At 53.3% G+C, this 25,998-nt stretch overlaps 2 protein-coding genes across 6 annotated transcripts in view; one reads left to right on the top strand and one right to left on the bottom strand.

The window, feature by feature from the left end:
- The first annotated feature begins 637 nt into the window (after positions 1–637).
- Positions 638–21,999, top strand: LOC122441616 (signal transducer and activator of transcription 5A). 2 transcript variants are annotated; one of them, XM_043468435.1, is made up of 20 exons: positions 638–785; positions 1,119–1,254; positions 1,621–1,758; positions 2,084–2,240; positions 3,342–3,431; positions 6,439–6,613; positions 12,042–12,172; positions 12,403–12,554; positions 13,026–13,181; positions 13,586–13,765; positions 15,260–15,347; positions 15,455–15,577; positions 16,134–16,226; positions 16,681–16,887; positions 17,598–17,692; positions 17,775–17,905; positions 18,330–18,485; positions 19,197–19,248; positions 19,535–19,642; positions 20,659–21,999. In XM_043468435.1, exons 3-20 carry the CDS (start codon positions 1,631–1,633, stop codon positions 20,819–20,821), a joined length of 2,385 nt encoding a protein of 794 aa, XP_043324370.1. In that variant the 5' UTR covers positions 638–785; positions 1,119–1,254; positions 1,621–1,630; the 3' UTR covers positions 20,822–21,999. The 2 variants fall into 2 exon arrangements, with proteins under 2 accessions (XP_043324370.1, XP_043324377.1); XM_043468442.1 differs by lacking the exon at positions 1,119–1,254 and having other exon boundaries at positions 643–785.
- A 1,336-nt stretch (positions 22,000–23,335) lies between these two features.
- STAT3 (signal transducer and activator of transcription 3) overlaps positions 23,336–25,998 on the bottom strand; it is a 71,289-nt gene continuing 68,626 nt past the window's right edge. For all 4 annotated transcript variants that reach the window (XM_043468411.1, XM_043468420.1, XM_043468412.1 and 1 more), the window contains exon 24: positions 23,336–25,341. In XM_043468411.1, coding sequence (XP_043324346.1) covers positions 25,286–25,341 — 56 coding nt within the window. In that variant the 3' untranslated portion in view covers positions 23,336–25,285. The remainder of the gene's footprint in view (positions 25,342–25,998) is intronic.

The raw sequence follows: 25,998 nt of genomic DNA, 5'->3' as shown, positions 1-25,998 counted from the left end.
TCGCTCTGGACTCCATTTCTCATCTGCAAAATTTCCAGGGCTTAAAATATTTGACTGCCAGGGTTCTTTCCTGTTTCTGCTGCACAGGGGAGTGAACAGAAAAGTCGTGGAAGGAGGGGCAGGGCAGGGGGGCCTCTAGGTGAGCTGGCAATCTCTGGAATCCCCAGCCCTTCCCCTCAATACGGCTTTGCCTCTGAGATCACAAAAGCTGTGTCCCCAACCCACACGCGCGCGCGCGCACACACACACACATCAGACTTCTTAAATCTAGAAGCTCAGAAGATGACAAACGCCCGCATCTCCAGCTGCTCCAACCCTTTCCTCCTCCCTTTTGACAGATGAGAAAACTGAGGCCCCGCGCTGGGATTTCCAGCGCCCGGGATTTCCCAGCCCTCCCACTCCCATCCTGCAGCCACTCCCGCCCCTCTTGCCCAGCACGGTCTGCGGCAGCTCCACGGGGTCGCCGGCGAAGGCCGGCTGGGACTCCCGGGGGACCCCGCCGTCGGGGCAGCCCCCCGCGCTCGGCGCCGCCCCGCCTCGCCGCCTTGCACTCGCCGGGGAGCCAGCCACCGAGGGCGGAGGCGGGGAGAGAGCGACCGAGGCTGGGAGGGGTGTTGGCGAGAGCTCGCGCGCTGTGTATGGTCTGTCAGAGGCAGCTGACCTTTGAGGAGGAAATCGCTGCTCTCGGCTCCTTCCTGTAGTAACAGCCGCCGCCGCCGCCGCCGCCAGGATCCCCGGCCGGGAGCGAGCGCCGGCCCCGTCGCCGGACCGCCCGGCACGACCAGGTGGGTGGCCCCGGCCGCGCGTCCCCGGCGACGCGCGCCCAGAGGGGGCACCCCGCTGCTGCTGCTGCTGCTGCCGCCCGGGTCCTCACCCCGCAGGCCCCGGAGCCCGACAGCCGGAGGGGCGCCGGGGACGGTCCCCGGGACCCAGAGGGAGTTTTGGCGCCGCGTGGACGAGGGACGCGGGACGCGCGAATGGAGGGAGGAGGCCGAGGGTGGGCGCCGTCCTCGCCCGCGGTGGGCAGGGGGCGCTGTCGGACTGGACAGTGGGAGACGTCGGGGCACAGCGAGGTGCGGGGGGCGCAGCCCGAGAGAGGGAGTGTCTTGTCTCCCCAGCCCGCCCTCCTGAACACCCCAGCCACGTGCCAGCGGTGGCCGAGCCGTCCAGGGGAAACCTTCGGTGGCATTGCCCTAGCTTTGGGCTGGAATATCCCCGCGTTCCCAGAAACTGAGACTCGGAGTTCGAAGCAGGGTAGGGGGTGTTTGCAGTCCTCCCCAGAGGGCCCGAGGGCCTCCGCCATCAAGTTTCTCTTTCAGTTTCTAGCTGTTCCCCCCACCCCCACCCCGGGAAGCCCCGGTGGGGCGAGGGGAGAGGAAGAGGGGGAGGGCACCTGACTTTCGGGAGCCCCTCCCCAAGCCTCAGCGGGTTCCTCGCTGGAGGGAAGGACGGCCTTCCCCTCCTCACCGTCTTTCTTCCCGCACAGGAAAGCGTGTCTGTGGGAGGGGAGGGGCCTGGCCTGACCGCGGTCCAGGGATGGGTGGGCATGGCAGGGCTAGGGGCAGGCCCAGTCCACGCCTGTGCCGAGAAGGCACCTCCTCAGCGCTCTGTTCGCCCTAGGTGAACGGACATGGCGGGCTGGATCCAGGCCCAGCAGCTGCAGGGAGATGCCCTGCGCCAGATGCAGGTGCTATACGGGCAGCACTTCCCCATCGAGGTCCGACATTACTTGGCGCAGTGGATTGAGAGCCAGCCGTGGTAGGTGCCCCTGCCCAGCGCCTTGCTCTGCGGGTCCCTAACCATCTGGGCCCCATTGGCCTTTACGTCTTCTCTTGGTGGTTTGGGGAGATTCTGATCCTGGCTGTCCCTCCCTGTGCGGAAGGGGTGGTGTCCCAGGGAAAGGGGAACAGGGAAATGGGAGTCTGGGAGGGGAGAGGGGATGTTTCTAGACTCTGATGCCCGTGGAACTGCGGGGAGCAAGTCTTGTGGTCAGGAGCCTGGGATTTTCCCGTCCTTCCTGGTACCCGACCTCCTCATCCAAGGAGGCACCATAGCAGGTTTCTCTCTCCTGCCTTGCCCTAAGGGACGCCATCGACCTGGACAATCCCCAGGACCGGGCCCAGGCCACCCAGCTCCTGGAGGGCCTGGTGCAGGAGTTGCAGAAGAAGGCAGACCACCAAGTGGGGGAAGACGGGTTCCTACTGAAGATCAAGCTGGGGCACTACGCCACGCAGCTCCAGGTGGGCGTGAGCTGCAAGCCATCTGCAGGGAAACAGTGTCCGCCTTCTCTTTCCAGCACCAGAACCCCTGGGTTTTTTCCTGGTTTGGCCACTGACTCACTGTGTGGCCCTGAGCTTATCTGTGCTTCAGTTTCCCCCACCCCCTCTTTCTACATCAGACCTGTCAGATCCCCTTAGTATGACAAAGTAAGAGATGGGGCATGTTTGTCCCCAAGAGAAGGGGGATGGGTGAAAGCACTTTCTGGGCAGATCAGGCAGAAGGGATGGGAGTAGCCTGAGTCAAAATTCTGTTGTGAGAGAAAGGAACACCGACAGATTCTAGAAAGGAGGGGATGGGGCAACCAGACATCCCTCTTAGGGCTCTTTTAAAGGCCCTAAGTGGCGTGCGAGAGGAGCAGAGTTGTCCTGGAGCCTTGAATTAAGGGTTTAATGTAAGATGAGGGTGTGGGAGGAAGGTGTATAGGGGAGAGAGGAAAATTTTGTGGAAATAGGAAAGGGATGTGGATGGTAATCATAGATGAGCATTTATTGGAACTCACTTGAATTTTTAGAGAGCCTTCTTGAATACAAGCAGCAGGGTGCCAAGGAAATAAAAAGTCCATCCCAAAGGAGGCAGGAAACAGGAGAAACCTGGGGTGTGGGGGATGTGGAAAAGGAAGTAAAATAGGAACCCAGGGCCAGGACTATAGTGGAAAGTACCTTGACCTTGGCATTAGATGCCCCGAGTCTTGAGTCATATGCTCACTCACTTGTTTGCCTTTGGACAAGTACTCAATCTCTCTGAGCATCAGTATTCTAATCTGTGAAATGAGGATAATGGTTTCTGCTTATGTCATAGGGTTTCTCTGATGCACAAGTCAAAGGAGATGGCAGATTGGAAGTACTTTGTAACCTGTGGGTTTCTAAGGCACTGCGAACCGAATATGAAGATCTGGGAGGGGAAATCAAGTCAAGGAGAGATAGAGGTTCTGGTGGCAGTTCCTGAGGCTTCCGAGTGGAAGCTGAGGCATAGGCTGGAGGAGAGGAAGGAATGGGTGGCACTGCAGTGGGCATGGTGGGAGCAGAGGGTGGCCTTTGGCAGCCGCTGTTGGATTCTTTCAGAACACGTATGACCGCTGCCCCATGGAGCTGGTGCGCTGCATCCGCCATATTCTGTACAATGAACAGAGGCTGGTCCGAGAAGCCAACAATGTGAGTGTCCCTTGGGTTTGGGGAAAGGTTTTGAGAAGTCCTTTCACCTGCTTTCCTCTCCAGACACAGCTCTGTTTTATAAACACTGGCAAGAGAGAGCACCAAAGAAATAAAATACACGGGCAAGTGTGAGAGGCTGTATTACATGCAGGTGTAGATTGACCCCCCTCCCCCCACACACAGAGCCCCACTCCCTGGCTCTACTACTTACTAGCTGTGTTACTTGAGCAAGTTACTTAACCTCTCTGAGCCTCCGGTTTTTTCCTATTATAAATGAGGGTAGTCATAGCATCTACCCTATAGGGCTATTTCGAGGATTAAATGAGATACCATGTGGGCAAAGGATGTGTGTTTAATCACTCAGTTGTGTCTGACTCTCTGCAGCCCCATGGACTGTAGCCTGCCAGGCTCCTGTCTGTGGAATTTTCCAGGCACGAATACTGGAGCGGGTTGCCATTTTCTACTCCAGGGGATCTTCCCGACCCAGAAATCAGACTCACATCTCTTGTGTCCCCTGCCTTGGCAGGTGGATTCTTTACCACTGCGCCACCTGGGAAGCCCAGAGCAAAGAACAGACATATACAGATGAAGAAGAGGAAGCCCTAAAAACACATACACATCTGGAAACTCAATCTATGTTGGAGATGGCATTACAAATCACTAGGGAAAAGATTTGTCATTGAATAAGTGAGGCCAGGGGCAAAAGAAGAAATATCCTCTGGTGGGGTCTATGAGGAGAAATGGAAGTCTGTGTCAGAAGAATTAACCTGGGAAAGCTCAGAGAAGCGAGGCCCAGGAAGGCAGAGCAGGGACCTGTTCCCCAGGTTCCGAAATCATAAAGGTCTTGGACATATGCTTGGACAGTGGTGCAAATGGTACATTATCTGCAGTAAAGCAAAATGAATTTCATTAAATGATATCCCCTAGGTAAAGACCACAGAATAGTGCCTGAAGTGAAGTCATAGTTATTATTTACTTGTGGTGGACACTGATGTCAAGAATTTGAGAAGTCATTCAGTAAACATTTTTGAGGTCCTGCAGTGCATCTGACATTGGACTAGGATGGGAGAAACAGATAAAGTCCTGGCCTCCACCTAAAAGGAATTCAGGCTGTGATAGATTCTTTAGGACTCTGCTGAGTGCTAAGTCAGCCGATATGGAAAAAGGACCCAACTCAGATTGGGGCAGGCTGGCCAGTAGTGGGGAGGGTGTCCTGAGGAGAAAGATGCCTGACTATAATGAGGAAAGAGGGAGGAAGAAGGTGGAATGAGTTTTCTAGTAAAAAATAGCAGCAGTAGGATTTCCCTGGTGGTCCAGTGGTTAAGGCTCCCCCTTCCACTGCAGGAGGCATGCGTTGGATCCCTGGTGGGGGAATTAAGATACCACATACCACAAGGTGCAGCCAAAAATAGAAATAAAGAAAATGCAAAATAAATAAATAGCAACAGTATATATGAGGGCAGGAAGGCACAAGCCATCTTATGACATTTGAAGAATTTTAAGTGTTTAGTGCTACTGGGGAGAAGGGAGCCAACTGGGCAGAAGCCAGGTCACAAAGGGTCAACTGGTACAATTTTTTACTTGGTGCAATTACAGAGCTATCTGTAAACATAGGAATGAGTCCGGTTCCAGTTAAGAAATACCTGCCTACAAGGCAGGTGCTGTTATAGTTGGGGGGAAAATAGTCCTTCAGTCATCAAGCTGTTCTTGGACACCTCTGATGTCCTGGGCCTTGAGGATTTTGTTGTGCCCCAAACGGGACAAAGTCTTGGTCTTTAGGGAGCTCACATCCTACTGCAGAGAGGCAGGCAAGAAAGAACATGCAGGCATATGACACGTTCCGTAGGGCGGTCCTATTTTAATATAACTCTTCAGCAGAGGTCATTCTGAAAAGGTGCCAGTGGAAGTGCCAGCCTCAGAAAGATTTAGTGCCAGAATGTTCCAGGATAATGGAACAAAACATGCAAAGGCCCTGAGGCAGGAACTCCCTGTGTATCCAAGGAACAGAAAGTGGCCAGTGTGGTTGGGCAACAATGGAGCTGGGGGTGGGGTAGGCAGAGGCTCCTGGCTAGGGCTGTGGAGGCTGTGAAGGGAGTTTGGGTTTTATTCTGAGAGCAGTTTACTGGAGAGGCCCTAAAGGTTTGGTTGAGGACTGCCCTGGGAGTCCAATGCTTAAGAATCTGCCTGCCCATGGTGGAGACATGGGTTCGATTCCTGGTCCAGGAAGATTCCACATGCCATGGCGCACCTAAGCCCATGGGACACAACCACTGAGCTCTGAGCCTATGCTATGCTCTGCAACAAGAGAATCGACTGCAATGAGAAGCCCTCGCACCACAACTAGAGAGTAGCCCATGAGCAGTAACAAAGACCCAGCACAGCCAAAAATAAATAAGTAAAATTTTAAAAAAGACCAACACGTGGTTGAAGGAATAGATTCAACCAGGTTAGCTGAATGGCTGGATCCACAAAGCCCTTATTGATGCCTCCTTGTACCTTCATCTGGGGATCTTCAGGACTCCACCCGTGAGTGGTTCACCCTCTTCCCTCAGTCCCGAGGTCTTAGTGAGGACACAGATGATGTGTGTTCACACGGCCTTGTTCCCCATCATGTCCCCAGCATCTAGCATCATGGCATGGGATCAGTGAATGACTCTGAAATGAGGGGTCATCATCTTTAGTAGGAAAATTCAGCTAACTCCTGGGATGGGTTGGGTTCTAGTCTCTCCAGAGAGAACTCAAATGGACCTGTGTGTGGTACTCAGATGGAGGTCAGAACTGCAATAGACGTTTCTACCAGAGTCTGCCTGGTCACCCATTTCTCCTCCTTTGCCCTCTCCACCCCTATTTTGGCAAATGACTCTTCTGACTCAAAGTACCCTTCATTCTTATTCTAGATTTGGTATCTGGGGTCTGTAGTATTGGTGGTCCCCAAGGCCTGAGGTTTTTCTCCCATCCTCACTGCCCAGCTCACTGCTGCCTGCACCCTCCCCTGATATGTCTCCAGGGTAATTCTTCTGCTGGGATTCTGGTTGATGCCATGTCCCAGAAACACCTTCAGATCAACCAGACATTTGAGGAGCTGCGACTGGTCACACAGGACACAGAGAATGAGCTGAAGAAGCTGCAGCAGACTCAAGAGTATTTCATCATCCAGTATCAGGAGAGCCTGAGGATCCAGGGTGAGCCTGGTGTGGGAGGGCAGTGCATGTTTGGAGGACCAGAGTGAGACCACTTTGTGAACCCCTGCAGGGTTGGGTCTAGGTCCATGTCTGTCTCCCCAGAGCCTTACCCAAAGCTTGGGACAAGTGATGGATCATCATCTCCAGTGATGGAGCCCCTGCTGTGGGCCAAGCTCCAGGCTAAACCCTTATTCAATACAACCTTTACTCAACACAACTGTGTTATTCAATACAGTTTTTACCATAGCCCTAAGAATTAAGTGGGGCTCCCTTGTGGCTCAGATGGTAAAGAATCTGCCTGAAATGCAGGAGACCCAGGTTCGGTTCCTGAGTCAGGAAGATTCCCTGGAGAAGGGAATGGCTCCCCACTCCAGTATTCTTTATTCCTTTTTTTTCAAATAATAAAACTGATGTTCAAAGAGAACATGCAGTTTGGCCTGGGCTTCTTGTAAGTTGCAGAACTGGATATTAACTAGCAATATTCATTAAAATCCCTATATTTTATTAACCAGTATTCTATGAGTATCTCGGTGAACGAATGAATGAATGTGGACAGAGTGTTCCTCAATCAGAGGGAAAACCTAGGTTGGGAGTCCCCTGGTTGAACCAGGCTGGGGAGAGGTGGAACTCCAGGAATGCCCCTTCTTGAGCCTCACTAATAGGACGTAAAGATGGGAGGAGGACGTGACAGTGGAAAACTCTGCTGTCTCTTAGGTCTACAATTTTCTAGTGGCTGCCATAATTAGGGTATGGGGGAAAAAATTAACCCAGAAGGAATTAACCCCACTAAGTGTCCTTACGGTACACTTTGAGGAGCCTTGAAACATGACTCATCTTCCTCCACTTCAAATTGACCCCAGAGCTGTATCACCCCCATCTAAGTGAGAACAGGAAGCCACCTTTTCCTTCTTCTTATTTTTCTGACTTCTTAAGGTAGAACCTTAGGTCATTGATTTTAGACCCTTCTTCTTTTCTAATGTATATATTCAGAGCTATTGATTTCCCTCACATTAATGCTTTAGCTGCATCTTATCATCTTGGATATGCTGTAGACCATTATCATTCAATTTGAAATATTTCTAATTTCTCTTCTGTTTATTTCACCCATACACTATTTAGACATATATTGTTTAATTTCCAAATATTTCAGTTTTTTCTAGATCTCATATCATTATTGATTTCATTTCATGGCTGAGTTCTATTGTTGTCAGAGAATATACACATATATTTTTAAATTTATGGAGACTTGTTCTGTGCCCGAGCATGTGCTCTATCTTGATGAATGTATTTTGTGGTCTTGAAAAGAATGTATGTTCTGAAGTTGTTTCATTTAAAGGTAGCAATAATAAATTCAATGATGTTAATGTATTTAACATAGTATATAGTGTTAACATAATGAAGTCAAAAAATAAACAAACCAAGAAACCAATAATATCTATATTTTCCAAACATAATTTAGTGAGTAGGGTGGCATTGTTTTTTTTACATTTTTACAAATCTCTTTAATGTTAAGCTTAGTTGGAGATACCTGGATCTGGCTTTCAATCTGTTGTAATATCACATATCTTATAGCCTCTAGAAAACTCTGCTGTATACTTAAAAATGAATAAAAGAAAAAAAGGCAAATAAAGTCTTACAATTTTATGAAAATAGTTCTGGCTTTGTGAACCTCCTGTAAGGGTTTTAGGAAGCCTTCAGGGGTCCCTGATTCACACTTTGAGAACCACTGATATATATCTTTATTGATTTATTTTTGCCTAATTGCTCCTATAGATAGAGAGGTATCAAGTCTACTATATTGTGTAATTCTCCGATTACTTATGTAATTATTTCCTTTATGTTTTTTGAAGCTTTATTATTAGATACATATATATTTATGCCATGCTTAGTTGCTCAGTCGATTCTCTGGGTCGGGAAGATCCCTGGAGAAGGAAATGGCAACCCATTCCAGTATTCTTGCCTGGAGAATCCCATGGATGGAGCAGCCTGGTAGGCTATAGTCCATGGGGTTGCAAAGAGTCGGACACGACTGAACGGGTTCACTCACTTTCACTTTTAGTCTCCCAGTCATATCCAGTTCTCTGCGACCTCATGGACTGTAGTCCACCAGGCTCCTCTGTCCTTGGGGATTCTCCAGGCAAGAATACTGGAGTAGGTTGCTATGCCCTCCTCCAGGGGATCTTCCCAAATCTTGGACCAGATCAGATCAAACCCAGGTCTCCTGCATTGCAGGCAGATTCTTTACAGTCTGAGCCACCAGGGAAGCATATATATTTATAGTTATTTATAATTACTTAGAATTATTATGCCTTTCTGATTGATTGACCCCTTAATAATTATGGAATATCTTTCTTGATCTCTGGTATCACTCTTTGTCTGGGGTCTATCAGATATTACTATAAATGCCTCCAGCCTTTTTATTCTATGTTAACACAATGTATTTTTATTCATGTTTTTTATTTATTTTTTTAAATTAATTAATTTATTTTAATTGGAGGCTAATTACTTTACAATATTGTAGTGGTTTTTGCCATACATTGACCTGAATCAGCCATGGGTGTACATGTGTTCCCCATCCTGAACCCCACTCCACCTCCCTCCCCATCCCATCCCTCTGGGTCATCCCAGTGCACCAGCCCTGAGCACCCTGTCTCATGCATCGAACCTGGACTGGCGGTCTTTTTCACATATGATAATATACATGTTTCAATGCTATTCTCTCAAATCATCCCACCCTCGCCCTCTCCCACAGAGTCCAAAAGACTGTTCTATACATCTGTGTCTCTTTTGCTGTCTCACATTTAGGGTCATCATTACCATCTTTCTAAATTCTATATATATGCATTAGTATACTGTATTGGTGTTTTTCTTTCTGACTTACTTCACTCCGTATAATAGGCTCCAGTTTCATCCACCTCATTAGAACTGATTCAAATGCGTTCTTTTTAATAGCTGAGTAGTATTCTTTTGTGTATATGTATTGTGTATATGTCCCAGTGTTGGGATTATCACTGTCTCCCTGTGGGTGGCAGGATTCCGAGGTGGCTGTCCAGATTGCTCTGCTCTTTTCCTTGCCTGCTCAGTCCCCTGCAGTCAAAACGGAGCCATATTTCTAAGTTCTCTTCTCAGAGCTTTCTTACCCATTTGTCTGCCGATGGACATCTAGGTTGCTTTCATGTCGGGACTATTGTAAACAGTGCTGCGATGAACGTTGAGGTACATGTGTCTCTTTCAATTCTGGTTTCCTCGGTGTGTATTCCCAGAAGTGGGATTGCTGGGTCATATGGCAATTCTTTTTTTTTTTTTCTATATGGCAGTTCTATTTCGTTTTTTATTCATGCTTTTTAAAATTCGAAATGTAGAGCACATAGTTGAGTCTTTTTGTATTTATTCTGACAATCTCTGCTTTTAATTGAGGTGTTTAGTTTATTAATATTTAATGTAATGTTAAATACCCGTCTATTGAGGCCCACATTTTAATGTTTATTTTGTTTTGTCCCTTTTTGGTTTTTGTTCCTTTGTTCTTCCTTTTAATTGTTTAAATTTTTAAAAATGCTGTTTTAATTTAACCATTTAAGCTTTCCTCCTGACCTACCCTGTGGGTGTTTTCTGTATCTTGAGATTAGTGCATTGCCTGAGTCATAGCAGGCATTGAATAAAAGTTGGGGGGATGATTAGAGCAGATCTTCATCACATCTGAATCCATCCCAGATTGACTTGAAAGAAAGGATAGCCCTTTTCCAAGATTAGGGAACAGGAGATTTCAACTCAGTATTTCTACCCAAGGCCATTGACTGGCTGACAGAATTGATGATCCTATTCTTGGGTTTTCTGTTTCCTACTTGTGAGGTTTGGGTTTGTCCCCATCATGCAATGTCTCATTTATCAAGTGCACCCATCAGAAACACAGATGACTGATCTGTTCATGTGAGGGCAGTCTCAGCTCCCTCCAGTGGAGCAGACAATTGCCTCACGTCTCTTGGCGTCCTTCCCGGAAGCTTCTGCAATTTGCCAGGAGAGACCTAAGTGGGTCACTTGCATAAGGAAGCCAGGTCCCAGCGTTGGGATTATCACTGTCTCCCTGTGGGTGGCAGGATTCCGAGGTGGCTGTCCAGATTGCTCTGCTCTGTTCCTTGCCTGCTCAGTCCCCTGCAGTCAGAATGGAGCCCTATTTCTAAGTTCTCTTCTCGTTCTGGGCTTTCCTGGCTGAATAGAGTTGCTTTAGTCTGTCCCAGCCTTGTGCGTCCATAGGACAGGGTCTCGGCCGTGTGACATGGCCCTCAGAGGCCTGCCAGGACTTTGACCGAGACTTGCTGACTGACGCTCACATCTTCTAACTCAGCCCCAATGAGACCCTTGGGATGTTCAGAAAGGCCATTGGTGAGGGTTGGATGCCACACTGGGGACAGTGGTTAGCTGTGGAGGGAGGGATGGGGTTACCAGCAGGGGAGGGTACAGGTGCTTCACCGTGGAAGTGCTTGATTTCTTAAGCGGCTTCTTGACACACAGATACTCCTTGTATCATCCTCTCTACTTCCCGTGTCTTAAGCATTTCATCACAGGTTGTTTGCAGAGGGAGTCAGTGAGGCCTGGTTACATATTCCTGCCATTGATGAGCTGCCTGAGAGCTGGTGTGGAGAGAAACTGCCTCGCTCTCCTGAGGGAATCTCGCTGCCTTCGTGTCCCAGTGGCCCAGCTCTCTCTGTGTCTCTCTCCTGGTTGGTCAGCTGAGCTCACAGTGACCAACCTGGACAAGCACATTAGGGACCTTCACCGCCTGAAGAAGCCCCCATTCCCTGAGGAGAGGCTGCCGAGCCTGGGAGACAGGACAAAGCCCGTGGAGCAGAGCCTTCCGACGAGGCCGTGCCCGTGAGGTTGGAGCTGAGAGCTGCTCCGTCAGCCTTTCATCCCCTCTTGTAGCCCGTTAACCGTGACTGACTTCCCTCGGAGGCCAGTGGTGCCGGGCAGCTTCCTGAGCATCTTCTGTCTCATCACTTATTTAACCTCCCAGCAGCTGCTGAGGTAGATGCCTCGTGAGACTCCCCTTTTACAGGTGGGGAAACTGAGGCATAGGAGAGCGGGGTGACTTGCCCGAGTTCACCCACCTGGTGAATGGCGGGGTTCACTTCAGACCAGACATGGTGGCTCCAAGCCAGGCCCACATGGGGTGAAGAGGGCTGATGGGGCTTGGCCAGGGCAGGCTCCTCCTCAGCTGTCCCCCAGGCTTCCATCTCCCCACTCCCCGAGGGGAGCTCAGGCTCAGGGCACAGGGACCAGAGCCTTCTCATCTCTGGCCCCGTTGCTGTGGAACCCGACTGGCCGCGGGTCAGACCTGTCCCCGCGAGGGTCTTGCCTCCAGAACAGATGGGCCCCCGGCTGGCCCGGGGAGGTCATGGTCATGGTCATGGTGTCCCGTCCGCTCCTCCAGCTCAATTTGCCCAGCTGGCCCAGCTGAACCCCCAGGAGCGACTGAGCCGGGAGACGGCCCTCCAGCAGAAGCAGGTGTCGCTGGAGGCCTGGCTGCAGCGCGAGGCCCAGACGCTGCAGCAGTACCGCGTGGTGAGTGGGCTCTGCGTCCCTGCCCTCCCGCGGGGGCGGTGACGCCCCGAGCTTTCCCGGGGACCCCGAGGGAGGCAGAGAGCCAGGAGGAGAGCGGGACCCGGCGGGGCAGGAGGCCAGGGCCTTCTTCCCCGCGGGGCCTGAGGGGCAGAGTCGGTCTGGGAGGAGGAGGCCCTGCAGGGCTGTTCTGAGAGCCAGAAGGGCCCTCTGAGCCACCGCCTGACCCTCAGGAGCTGGCCGAGAAGCACCAGAAGACCCTGCAGCTGCTGCGGAAGCAGCAGACCATCATCCTGGATGACGAGCTGATCCAGTGGAAGCGGCGGCAGCAGCTGGCGGGGAACGGCGGTCCCCCCGAGGGCAGCCTGGATGTGCTACAGTCCTGGTACCGGGGTTGGGGGGCAGGGAGGGGCAGCAGGGGCTCAGAGTGATGCTGCCAGCTGCTGTTTGCTCCCACGTCTGCACAGGCAGCTGGCTCCCTCTGTCTGGGCACGGGTCTTATCCCACCAGTGGTTCTGGTTTGATGCTGACGCTGGTGTCCCTTCCTGTGCCCCCTGCCCTGGGAGGGGCATCACTGGCTTGGATGCTGGGGTGGGGCAGGTGGCAAAGTGACGCTCAGGCTGGTTGGACCCCAGTCAGCATCGCTCCTCCTGGGTGTTTCTCTGGGTTTCTGGAAGGCAAGGCATCTCTGCTGTGCCCAGGGAATAGGCGAGGTGGCCTGGGCGCCAGGCCTTCCTGGGGCTGGAGCTGGAGCTGGGTGTGGGCCTGGTCCCCGCCTGGGCGCCTGCCAGCTTCTGGCCTGGAGGATGTGGGTGAAGCCAGTGTCCTTCCCTTGGGCCCCGGGGCTCACGTTCAGGTGTGAGAAGTTGGCGGAGATCATCTGGCAGAACCGGCAGCAAATCCGCAGAGCCGAGCACCTCTGCCAGCAGCTGCCCATCCCCGGCCCCGTGGAGGAGATGCTGGCCGAGGTCAACGCCACCATCACTGACATCATCTCAGCCCTGGTGACCAGGTGACTGCTGCCTCCTGGCCACGCCCCACTCCCATCTGGTTGCCCTGGGTGGGGGGCAGCAAGGTCTTTAAAGATGGGGAGCTCTAGCTTAAATCCTTCAGTTTCTGCCTCACACCCTCATCCCATCCTCCTCTGTCCCCTGTTGCTATGGCCTCTTGCTGTTCACCCCACCCGTTTTTCTCATGGACACTACACGGACGTTTGTCTCCTGCAGTTCGTTTTAGTTGCTGAGTTCCTTTCACTGCCTCCCTTCCCACCAGCTCCCCCGACTCACAGTGACCTCCAGGGAGGGTGGACTGTGCCCCAAGCCCTCCCTGCACCTGCTCAGCCCAGTGCAAGGCAGCCTCCCCACATGGAGGGAGTGTCCAGAGCCCTGTCCCCTGAAGCATCTCCTGTCCCCGCAGCACATTCATCATCGAGAAGCAGCCCCCTCAGGTCCTGAAGACCCAGACCAAGTTTGCGGCCACCGTGCGCCTGCTGGTGGGCGGGAAGCTGAACGTGCACATGAACCCCCCCCAGGTGAAGGCCACCATCATCAGCGAGCAGCAGGCCAAGTCACTGCTCAAGAACGAGAACACCCGCAAGTACGTTGTCCCTCCTTCATCTGCCCCTCCCCCAGCTCAGCCTCTGTTCTGTAGCTGGGGTCCTAGGTGATGAGGACACACATGGCGTCCCACTCTTTGTCTTGCATTGTGATGTGGTCCCATGTCTCTCCAGTTCACTCTGTCTGGGGGTACTCCTTGCACACAGAGTAAATCAACAAGGATTTCACTATTAGGGTGTCCCAGGACCTGTGCTGAGCACTGGGACACTGCTGTGATCCACACCAAACTTGGCTCCATCACGGTCCAACATTTAGGCTAGCAGGCAGCAGACATGAGAATTGATTACTTGCTGACATGTGACAAGGGAGATGACTCGGGCACCATGAAAGTGGGTCATGAAGGGGGTGGAACAGAATGACAGCTAGTTTCAAGGCTGCGGGATGACTAGGAGATGATGAATGGGCGTGGAGAGGGCAGACGTTCGGGCAGAGAGAACACGGGCCTGTCTAAAGGAGGAGCAGACAAAGGGCGTGTGTGGATGGAGAACCCAGGGGTGAGGTCCTGGGATTAGGCTAGGCCACCTGTGAAGGGTGTGGGAGTGAATGAAGGAGGGCGGGAATGAGTGAGAGGAGAGACTGGGTCCTGAGCACTGAGGCCTGCTGTGTGCTCTGGGGCTAGGATGACAACAATGATGAAGAGTTCTCACTCTCTTAGAGCTTGCTTTGGGCTGGGAACAAGACAGTCATATACTCTTAAAAATCAGGCAGCGTCAAAAGGCAATAGAGTCTAGACAGAAAATTAAAGCCAAGCAATATCACAGCGCCTGGATAGATGTTGCAACAGCACATGGATGGCCGAGGAGGGCCTTTCTGAGGATCTATTTGAGTGGAGACCTGAATGAGAAAGTCAAGAATGCAACAGGGGGACTTGCCTGGTGGTCCACTGGTTAAGACTCCACCTTCCAATGCAGGGGGTGTGGGTTAGATCCCCGGTTGGGGAACTGAGGTCCCATATGCCTCGGAGTACAGCCAGAACTTTTTAAAAAATTAGAAAAATAACAAAGTGTAAAATGCATTACTTAAAAAAAAAAAAAAAAAGAATGTAACAGGAAGGCAAGGATAGGAGTCCCCAGGCGGCACTGAGCTTGAGTGTTCAGGAAACAGACAAGATACTGTGGGCTTGCTTGTTCTGAATGAGGGGAGAGGAGCCCATTGACCAGTGGACCACCTGGGCAGGGGTTGATGGCAGGGGTCTTGTTAGGTTGGGGTCATGGTTTTTATGTCAAGTGGGCTAGAAGCTGCCAAAGGCCCCCACGTCAATCTTGATGCCCAAAGAAGTTTAACCTTGGCTCCACCCTTGGGGCTTTGCTTGGATGCTCTCAGGTTGATGAGAAAAGTCAGCCCAGAGGAATGCTCTTAGGGGAGGGGTCAGGGGCTGCTGTGGGGCCTCCCGGAGAAGCTGGGGCCCAGGGTGCATACAGGATAGTGCTCCAGGCCCGGGCCCAGTGGAGACGGGTTCCCCTCTGCTTGGCAGTGAGTGCAGCGGGGAGATCCTGAACAACTGCTGTGTGATGGAGTACCACCAGGCCACAGGCACCCTGAGCGCCCACTTCAGGAACATGGTGAGGACTGGGCCAAGCCCGAGGTGGGAGGTCTGCCCGGAGCTGCGTCCTGAGTCCTCCTAACCTGCCTCTTTCTCCTTGTCCCCTTCTGATCTCCCGCCCTGCAGTCCCTCAAGAGGATCAAGCGAGCTGACCGGCGAGGCGCAGAGTCTGTGACGGAAGAGAAGTTCACGGTCCTGTTTGAGTCTCAATTCAGTGTTGGCAGTAATGAGCTTGTGTTCCAGGTGAAGGTGAGGCCTGGCTCTCCTGTCCTCTGCAGGCCACCCAGCTGACTTGGGAAAGCCAGGGACTGGAACCCTTGCATACGCTCAGTCCAGTTACCCCATGATGCTCTCAGAAAACCTAATTTCACTCTGCTGGTGCTTATTTGCTAGGTTGTAATCTGGCATCTGGGCTTCCCTGGCGGCTCAGATGGTAAAGAATCCGCCTGCAATGCGGGACACCTGGGTTCGATCCCTAGGTTGGGAAGATCCCCTGTGGGTTAACCCACTCCAGTATTACCTGGTGAATCACCATGGACAGAGGAGCCTGGCGGGCTGTAGTTGATGGGGTCGCAAAGAGTAGGACAGGACTGAGTGAGTCCTGAGTGAGTACTGAGCATCGCACAGTAACCTAGCACCCACCCTCAGGATTGAGGCAATGGACCAAAAAGAGATGGGCTGTGCTTTTTATTTCTGCGTTGGCTTGCCGGAAGGGGCTTGAGGAATGGAGGTCGGATGCCTCCCCCAAGTGGAGGACAAGACCAGGGTCATATGCCCTCATCCCTCATTCCCTGGATTCCCATAGACCCTGTCCCTTCCTGTGGTTGTCATCGTTCATGGCAGCCAGGACCATAATGCTACCGCCACCGTGCTGTGGGACAATGCCTTTGCTGAGCCGGTGAGTCCCCGCGGGACCCCCCACCTCAGCCCCCAGCCCCTCAGAGGTTCCCAGGGTCAGCCCCAACCCCAGGGCTCCTGCTGAGTGGTCTTCTCCCACCCTTGGGCCAAACCAGTGGTCAGGGGGCAGCTGGTGTGAGCACCCTGCCCTCAGCACAACCTCAGCTCTGTCTGGGCTCCGGGCCATGGGACTGGGGTTTCCTAGGTCTGTGAGCTTGGTGCTTGGAATCTGGTCCCTGATCTCTGCTCCCAGGGCCCTGGTCTGGGTCTCTACCCCTATATACCCATCCCTCTGCCCCTGTGTCCCCCCTTTCTTTCCATTGTGCTTTTGTCTCCTTTCCTGGATCTTTCTCACTCCCCTCTGCCTCTTGGTATCTGTGTGTGTGTGTGTGTGTGTGTGTGTGTAAATATCTCCTACTCCCTCAATCTTTTCCCTTTTCTTCTCTCCCTCTCAGGGCAGGGTTCCATTTGCGGTGCCCGACAAAGTCCTGTGGCCGCAGCTGTGCGAGGCGCTCAACATGAAATTCAAGGCCGAGGTGCAGAGCAACCGGGGCCTGACCAAGGAGAACCTGGTGTTCCTGGCGCAGAAGCTGTTCAACAGCAGCAGCAGCCACCTCGAGGACTACAACGGCATGTCCGTGTCCTGGTCCCAGTTCAACCGGGTGAGGGACACGTTGCCTGCTGCCTGCCTGGGACTACCTCCACCCCTCCCCCACCTCACAGACAGGCACCTGGTCCATGGCCCCCCTCCACCCCTAGACCCCTCTCCTACAACCAGGAGAGATGGGGGCTGGTACCCCAAGGAGTGCAGACAGCCTTGAGATCTGAGGCAGGACTTTGGAAAGAACCCGGAGCTGGAAGTCAGGGTCCCCAGGTTCTCGTCCTCAACATGTTAACTCATTTGCCAGGCCCCTTCCCTTCTCTGCATTGCACTTTTCCCATCTGTAGAATGAAGGGGTTGGGCAGGAAGGACTTTGGAGGTCTCATCCAGCTTGGACAATTCCTTGCACCTTTGACCCCCTCCATGGGATTGTCCCAGATCCCTGTGTCTGAGAGGATGGGCTTCCCAGGTGGCGCTAGTGGTAAAGAACCCGCCTGCCAATGCAGGAGACAAAAGAGGCATGGGTTCGATCCCTGGGTTGGGAAGATCCCCTGGAGGAGGGCATGGCAACCCACTCCACTATTCTTGCCTGGAAAATCCCACGGAGAGGAGGCTGGTGGGCTACAGTCCATAGGGTCACAAAGAGTCGGACGCGACTGAGCAACTAGGCACACGGGCACTGGGTGAGGACACGGGGCACTAAGTGCTCCCTGGAGCACCTGTGATGATGGGGACATAAGCCCTAACCTGCGGTTTCCTGGGGACTCTCAGGAGAACTTGCCCGGCTGGAACTACACCTTCTGGCAGTGGTTCGACGGGGTCATGGAGGTGCTGAAGAAACATCACAAGCCCCATTGGAATGACGGGTGAGGCACGGGGGTGGGAGGTCAGGGGCTCAGGGGACAGTGGCTGGTGGCCCAGCGGTGACTGTGTGCTCCGTGCACCCAGGGCCATCCTAGGTTTTGTGAACAAGCAACAGGCCCATGACCTGCTCATCAACAAGCCCGATGGTACCTTCTTGTTGCGCTTTAGCGACTCAGAAATTGGGGGCATCACCATTGCCTGGAAGTTTGACTCTCGTAAGTTCCCTGCATTGCCCACATTCCCGCACCAGTGGCTCTTTCTCATTTCCTCATTCCCATTCTCCATCAGGCCTGTATCCTTAGAAGGGGTCCAGTGGAAAAGATGGGAACTGAGCTTGGAGGGTGGGTGGAGTGTTGCTCAAAAACCCAGTCCCTTTCTATTGTTTTCCTCTTGGGAGAACCTAACATCACTACCCCCCATAGCCTCCAGAACTGCTGAGCGAGTCCTTCTTTGTCCTGACCCAGACTTGTTGGTATCTGCTCGCCCGTGGTCACTTCCTTGCCCTGTGCTGAGAGCAGGGGTGGGGTTCCAGTACAGGCTTTTACCTGGATGTCTCTACAAGCCTGGCCCCCAGCCCTACAGCTCCGATCATCTTCCTGAGGGCGGTGGGTTGTGAGAATGAGCTTGGCCTTTTCACAGCTGACCGTAACCTGTGGAATCTGAAGCCATTCACCACGCGGGATTTCTCCATCCGATCCCTGGCTGACCGTTTGGGGGACCTGAACTATCTCATCTACGTGTTTCCCGACCGGCCCAAGGATGAGGTCTTCTCCAAGTACTACACGCCTGTGCTCGGTGCGTGTGCCCAACACACCCCCAACACACTCCCGGGGCTAAGCAGCAGGTACACCCCAGGAAGGGCCCAGGGGCCATCTCCCCTGTGAGTGTTGGTCCGTGGGATGGCACAAGGCACGTGGAGGGGATTTCAGGGCTCACCGCTGAAGAGAGTTTGGAAAGCGGAAACCCCGACCTCGCTTTCTTCCCTGCAAAGCAAAACACTGAGTGGACTCCCTTCTGTGCCCTTGGAGGCAGCGGCTGCGGTGTGGGGGGAGGCGCAGGATCACACAGACCCACAGATAATGCACGCCTCCCATCCTAATCAACTGCCCTCACCCCTCTCCACCCTCAAACCTGCCCTCACAGTTGAGGGTAGACAGCAAAATGAACAGGTTTTTTTCTCTTCAACCTGGCCCCACTCCATTGGGTGGGTTTGCTCCTCGGTGTGGACTCTTTCCTTGGCAGGGGTGAGGGCAGGAAGAGAGGAAGCCAAGGGCCAGGAAAGAAAGCAGGAGATGGGATGAGACTGAAACCAGGGGTCTGGGGAGGGGGGGGTCACCTGGTGACTGTCAGCAGGTGTTTAATGGGAGTCTGGGAAATCTTATCCCTGATGAGCCCCGTGGCGTTGTGGGGAGTGGGGAGGAGGAGGCCGACTGCATAGGTGGGTGTCTACTCCCCTGGGAGCTCCCAGGGACTTTGGTTCTCATCACCATTTTCCCCCCTCGGCAGCTAAAGCGGTGGACGGATACGTGAAGCCACAGATCAAGCAAGTGGTCCCTGAGTAAGTGTCCAGTTCGGCTCTGGTCTCCTGCTGCCTCTTCTTTCCTTCCCCCACCCCCACCTGGCTCTCCTCACCCCCCACGGCCTCCCCTCCTGATCCCTTCCCCCGCAACCTGGCCCAGCCTTGGGGCGGGGAACTGGGCGTGGTCACAAGGGGGCGGGTACCCAGGGCCCCGCCACTGCAGCCGGAGCCCCAGGCTCAGTGGGCCGCGTGGTCCTTCCACACCTGAGAAAGACAGAAGATGCCCCCGAGCCGCTCCCCGCTGAGGCTCCGCTTCCTCCCACAGGTTTGTGAGCGCCTCTGCAGACTCTGCTGGAGGCGGCGCCACCTACATGGACCAGGCTCCTTCCCCAGCCGTGTGCCCCCAGCCTCACTATAACATGTACCCACAGAAGTAGGTTGTGTTCTCATGGGGCTCCGGGGGGAGGAACTGGGCACCCGGCCTCAGGCTGGTAAACCCCAGAAGGCTGATGGGCAAGGACACCAGAGCTCCTCTCCGTCTGAGACCACCCAGGCCAGGCGGGCTTGGGCATAGGCCCAGGTGCAGGGTGGATGAGATCAGCCAACCAAGAGCGTAGAGCAATGTGAAACTACATATAGCAGGGCCCTTGCTCTGGTGCTGACTAGCTGTGTGACCTTGGGAAAATCATCGAGCCTCTCTGATGCTCAGTTTCCTTGTCTGTAAAATGGAATACTTACCACACGGGACTGGGGGCAGGATCAAGCCAGAGAATGCAGGTAATGCATTTAGCACAGGTGAGGCTGTTGCAAGGGCTTGATACAGAGTATCTCTGGGTGGGCGGTGGTTCTTAGGAGTCCTGTGGGAATAGGACATGTCGCTCCTCTCTGAAGTTCCCAGAGAAGAGGATTCATTCTCTTTCGAGCCAGGGGTGGCCTGCTGCCATAGGACAACCACAGGCTTGGGAGTCACAAAAACTGGAATTCCAGTCCTGACTCCACTTGCCTACCATGTGGCCCTGAACAAACTTCCTACCATAGTCGAGCCTCAGTTTCTTCCTCTATAAAGTGGAGTAAATACCCACCTTACCAGTGGCTGTGGGGATTGGCTTAATGTGGTTGAAAGGACCAGGCCTTCATAGGTGCTCAGTGTCTGGTGCCTGAGATCTCGTGGGCAGAGCTCCTTTACCCAACCACCTCGTTTTACAGAGGAGGGCAGGGACAGGGGAAACGAATTCCCTGAGATTACTCGATGAGCTTGTGAGTGATGAGACTAGAACCGGGGTGTCTTCCAACAAACCAGTGACTGATTCAGCTTGGCGGTGCGGGCATCTAGCCAGAGCAGGTCCTGTTCCCAGGAGACTGAATGGGGATCAGGCTGGGCGCTGTCCCCCGGGAGCCTGAGACTCTGCGGTAGGCCAGCTCCTTCTGACACCCCTCTCCCCCTCCTAGCCCTGACCCAGTGCTCGACCAGGATGGAGAATTTGACCTGGACGAGACCATGGATGTGGCCCGGCACGTAGAAGAACTCCTCCGCCGCCCAATGGACAGTCTGGACCCCTCTCTCCCCCCGCCCGCTGGTCTCTTCACCCCCGCCAGAGGCTCGCTGTCCTGAATGTTTATTCGAACACTGCACTCCTCTGTGGAAACAATCCCTAGCGTGCAGGGTCCTATTCATTGTGATTTTGTGTTTTTATCGCTGTGCATACTGATGCCTTTGCAGGCAGCCCACGTACACGTACAGACGTGCGCGCGTGTTTGTGTACGAGGTGTGCCCACCTCGCCTCTGCAGTCCTAGGTGTGCGGCCGCCTCGTTCTTCTTCAGATGAAGGCATTCCAAGAGCTCACTGGGTCTGTCTGTGTGGGAGAGACCAAGCTGCTTCTGTGGTCACAGGTACGCCAGGCAGCAGACCTATTCCTGCCAGAGCCTTAGTCTGCTCAGCAGCTGTTTGAATGGAATTATTCGCAAAGGGAAAGGAGACAGGTAATGTCTCTAAGCTCAAGTTTTATTCCTGAGTTAGCAGCTTCGCCTCCCAATTGTGTGCATGGATCTGCTCCAGTACAGTGTTGGTCTTTTGATTCTGCCCCTCAGGAGGGAGGTGATGAGTGATATTTTATACTTTATCTCATGAATATGGACTCCAGAGTTTTTGTGAGCTGAGAGCTTATCTAGGCTGTGGTTATGTCCCTAAACACAGCAGAAAGGGGTCTTTTGCCTCAGGCCTGGAGTTCCCTGGCCTCTTGGCCCCCAGCCAGGGGGCTCCGGCTTCGTGTCTATAATGCTGCTGCCCACATTCCTGCTCTTCATTCCCCGACCCCAATCCCATTCCCTCCATCTGGCCCCAGGCTTCTTTCCTCGCCTCTCTGTCTGCAACCTTGCTCACTGTGGAAGAAGTTGGGGGAGGAGGAAAGAGGTCCAGAGCTTGCAGTGTTGATCCCCTCTCCTGGAAAAAACCTGCAGCAAGAGGCAGCACCAGCGACTTAATGTGCGCCCGTGGAGTCTGGAGGAGGGAGGGGTAAAAGCTGATGGCGTCCACTCTGCTGGGAGGGGGAACTTGGAATAGGGCCTCTTCGCAGTTGCATAACTGACTGTGGTCTGAGAAGGCCCCTCCCTCTGAAGCTGCCGCCCACAGGCAGCCCCAGGGCAGCTGACAGCCTGGAAGGGGTCCCAAGTTGAAACATCTCTCAAGGGAGGTGGGGACAAGAAGCAGGATTCTTTTGTACTTTGTACATAGGCTACACATTTGTGTAAACAGTTTTTGAATAAAATTTTTTTTTTTTTTTTTTTGTAAATTTGCTGGTATGGCTCCTGGGTCCTGGGAACCGCTGGAGTCCTCTTGTTCCTTTCCTCCTGCATAGCTGGTGCTGTAACCTGTAGCCTGAAGCTACCAGTCTGCTCCCTTTTCTGTGGTTTTAAGGGCGCCACACACCACCACCACACCCCACCCCAATACTTCCAGTGCCTCTCAGCAGACTACAGAGCTTGAGGTCTTGGGAAAAGCCAGGACAGCAATTACTGGGAGCAGGGGAGAACTTTGGTTACCGCCTCCTGCCCTTATCAGCTGCTGCTATAAGCAGTCTGGAGGGTGGCAGCTGAGGGCCAGTGCCCACCATTCTCAACCTGGCCGGCAGCCCCGCTGGATGGAGGATGGAGAGGGGAAGCGCCGCAGGAGCCTCACCACAGTCCCTCCTCCCCGGGTCCCTTCCCAGAGACCAGCAGGTGGCACCATCCCACTGCCACAGCATTTTCAAGCTGTTGATTTGAGGCTGGGATGGTCTCCCCATTTGGTCCCATTGGCACCGAGAGTCCAGGGACTGTCGCCAGGGCCTGGGGGCGGGGGCGCAAGGGCCTATGACAAGGTTTCTTCGGGGCTCAAAGCAAGGGAAGAGGGGCTCGGAGCCCACCCGGAGAGGCGCAGGAGCCGGGCGCGGGGCTGGAGGCGGTGGGCGGGAGGGGAGGCAGCCGCGGAGCCCGGATCGCAGCTAATCTGCAGCCGCATCTCTACCGGGGGAGGCGGCGCGTATCTCCCGCACCCGCTCGTCTCCATGGTGCTCGGCGCCGGGGGCGGGGGCACCAGGCCAGGGGGCGCCTCGGTCTGTGAGTTATCACCGCCCACGGCCCGGGGCCCGTAGCCGAGGCCCGTTGAGTGTTGACGATCGTCCCCGTGGAGCGAACTGAAGAGAAAGTGATAATGGAACCAACTGTGGAAGAAGAGGCCTAGGGGTGGGAGTGTCTGCCCCACAACCCCCTGAGGTGGCTTATCTGACCCCAGACAGGACACCGCGGCTTGTGAAGGCCCCGGAAGGGAAGGAGGGCGCAGAGAGGAGGGAGGTAGGAAGGGGGTGACAGGAGGCCTCACTCTGCAGCCTTTGTACACCGAGTAGGACCCCTGGCTCCTCCAGGCACCTGGTGCCTAATGTAAGATGGGGTGCGGGGGAGATGCTCCGTGCTCCAGAGGCGGGCCCCATCAGCTCCAGCATGAGAATCTAAGACCAGCAGCCCAGGAATGGGGCAGCCACCATCTTGCAAGACCCAGGCTCAGCCTATGAGGCCCCTCAGAACTGAAGCAGGGGAAGAGGGACTCCCCTCCTCATCCAACCCCCAGCCAGACACAGAACTGCCATGCTGTGGGAGGGTTGCTATATAACTTTTATTTCTGAAAGTTAAAGTAGATACAGCAATATACAAAAAAAAAAAAAAAAAAACCCACACACAACATAATAATATAAATTTTTACACTATTAAGTAAGTATACATTGGAATTTGAATGCAGTGGCCAGGACAGCATCTCACAAACCACCCTGTGGGTAGGTTAGGCATCCTTGGGAATCCCTTGGCTGGACAGGGGGCTGGCAGAGAGAATGCAGGCAGGTCCTGGAGGATGGGGTTCTTTAAGGGAGGGTCTCAGCTCCTTTCAAGGCTTTTGCTAAAATCAGGGTTAAAACCAGATATTCATATGACCTAAAAGCCACGGGTTTTACCATTTCTGCTCCAGCAAAGCCCGGATTCTTGCCCCAGGTCCCTCACGTTAAGCTTATTTCCATCTAGAGAGTCGGAGGGGGATCTCTCTGCATTACCTGTCAACCCCTGTTTGTCTTGGAGAGAAGGTCTTATCCCCTTCAAAAATTGGCGAATTTGGGTGTAATGCATAGCATCCCTAGAAACTCTGGTCAACTGAAACAAGGCGGCTGTAGCCAACCCAATCTAGCCGTGCTTCTGGGTCTGAGAGGCCCCGCATCAGAGACCATCCCCCATGCTACCTGTGTTCTGAGATGCACAGTACATGCAGTTGTCCTGCCTAACTGTAGGGCCCCTATGGGGAGGAGACAGTCACCAGTGCTAGGGGGAGGTGGGAGTGTACACTCCCTCACACAACAGACGGACCCCGAGCTTATCACTAAGCCTTTGCCCCTCGCTTGACAGAGTGAAGAAGTGATTACAGGGGCAGCAGGAAATCTCCAAGAAACCGGGATAAGAACCATATTCCCGGAGCTCAACTAGACCCTTGACCGGGGGTCGGTAGTCTGACTCCTGCTCAACCTGTAACTGTCTCCCTCTTATCCAAAAAGGTCCCAAGACCAGGTGCGTAAAGCAAACAGGACAAGGGACCTTTAGACACTGGAAGGAGTCACCCAGCAGAGGGGCTCAGGTCGATGGGAAAAGGAGGAATTGTCCTGTCCCTTCTAGGACACCCGCCCACACTTGGCAACAGGAGAAGCCCAGGGAGAAAGAGAGATCAGGTTGTAAGTGACCCTCTGCCCAGCCTTACCTACAAACAGGCCAACATGCTAAAGGGGGAAATAAAAACTTTATTTAAAAAAAAAAGTCTAAAATATTTAGGATCTCCTTCAACCTTCCTATTTCAAACCAAAGGCATCTTCAGATATCTTTTAAGGGTTGGATCTAAAATTCATGTCAGGGGTTATATAAATTATCGGCCTGAAGAAAGCTGAATACCTGAAGCACCAAGGAGGAAATTAACTGAGTTTTCTTAAATACAGAGGAAGCTATGCCAATATAGTCAGTGTCTTTTGCCCTTAAAAAAAATTACTTAAGATTAAAAAGAAACCTAGGGGCTTTGGAAGTCCTAGCATCTATCTGGACGTTAGCAAGGTTGAAAGTGTGGTGCCGGGAGGATGCGGCGAGAGGCAGCCCGTGGCATCAGCTTACAGAATAGGCAGAAGGGTGCTGCGGGCACCAGGAGGCACTTGACTTACAACAACAACAACAAGCTGCTGAGAAAGGGGGCCGGGGTGGCGGAGGAGGAGGGCAAAAAAAAGATGTTTCCTCTTTCTCCCTTTCGCCGCCCCTTCCACATCCCCTGATCACAGTCGTGGAGAGCGTATTCTTATTTGCATGTAGATAAAAGCATATCACCCACATTCATTCATTTCTCTATTTTAAAAAAGTGCCCAGATTGCTCAGAGATAGCTAAAGTGAGAGATGGAAAAAAAAAAAAAAAAATCTGGAACCACAAAGTTGGGAGCTGAGTTGATCTGGGCTTGGGCTGTGTAAGGGCTGGTGGAACATGGGTTGGTACATCCGTCATCTCTCTCTGCAGCTTCCGTCCTCGGCTCCTCACATGGGGGAGGTAGCGCACTCCGAGGTCAGCTCCATGTCGAACGTGAGGGACTCTGGCAGAGGGGGACACACACGGGGAGAGCCAGTTCAATCGCCTGGGTCCTACAGCAGGCAGGGCACACAGCCCTAGCTTTCAGGGGCACAGGGGCTCAGACCACCACTGCCATCCAGTCTCCTGCCCCTGCCCCTCAGTCATCAACAAGGGGTAGAGAATCCACGTTCTCTCTCCTCCCTACGGGGTCTTGCCTTCTGGAAGGGCACCCACCGCTCTGGGTGGTCAGCTCCCTGACCACCAGCTCCCTGGCAGCTGCCCACTGGCTGTCTACTTTACACATGATAAAGGAGGCATGTCAATGCTACTCTCTCAGTTCGTCCCAGCCTCTCCTTCCCCCGCTGTGTCCAAAGTCTGTTCTCCCTGTCTGCCCTGCAAATAGGTTCATTAGGACTGTTTTTCTAGATTCCATACATATGAAATTATATTCATGTGAATATACAAAACTTGTTTTTCTCTGACTTTCTTCACTCTGTATAACAGGCTCTAGGTTCATCTACCTCACTGGAATTGACTCAGATGCATTCTTTTTTATGGGTGAGTCCACTGTATACACACATATATGTATGCACCTATGTACATACCACAACTGCTCTATCTATTCAAATGCGTATGGACATCTAGGTTGCTTCCATGCCCTGGCTATTGTAAATAGTGC

The sequence above is a fragment of the Cervus canadensis genome, chromosome 1, assembly GCF_019320065.1.
Source record: "Cervus canadensis isolate Bull #8, Minnesota chromosome 1, ASM1932006v1, whole genome shotgun sequence".
NCBI classification, from domain to species: Eukaryota; Metazoa; Chordata; class Mammalia; order Artiodactyla; family Cervidae; genus Cervus; species Cervus canadensis.
The sequence above is the reverse complement of the archived record's forward strand: the minus strand, read 5'-3'. Positions and strand labels throughout refer to the sequence as shown.

What these genes read in the sequence shown, in the direction of transcription:
- LOC122441616 (XM_043468435.1), top strand. Translation starts at nt 1,631, where the DNA reads ATGGCGGGCTGGATCCAGGCCCAGCAGCTGCAGGGAGATGCCCTGCGC. An exon ending in ATCAAGCAAGTGGTCCCTGA is followed by an intron (nt 19,249 to 19,534) that starts GTAAGTGTCCAG and finishes TTCCTCCCACAG; the next exon opens with GTTTGTGAGCGCCTCTGCAG. An exon ending in TATAACATGTACCCACAGAA is followed by an intron (nt 19,643 to 20,658) that starts GTAGGTTGTGTT and finishes TCCCCCTCCTAG; the next exon opens with CCCTGACCCAGTGCTCGACC.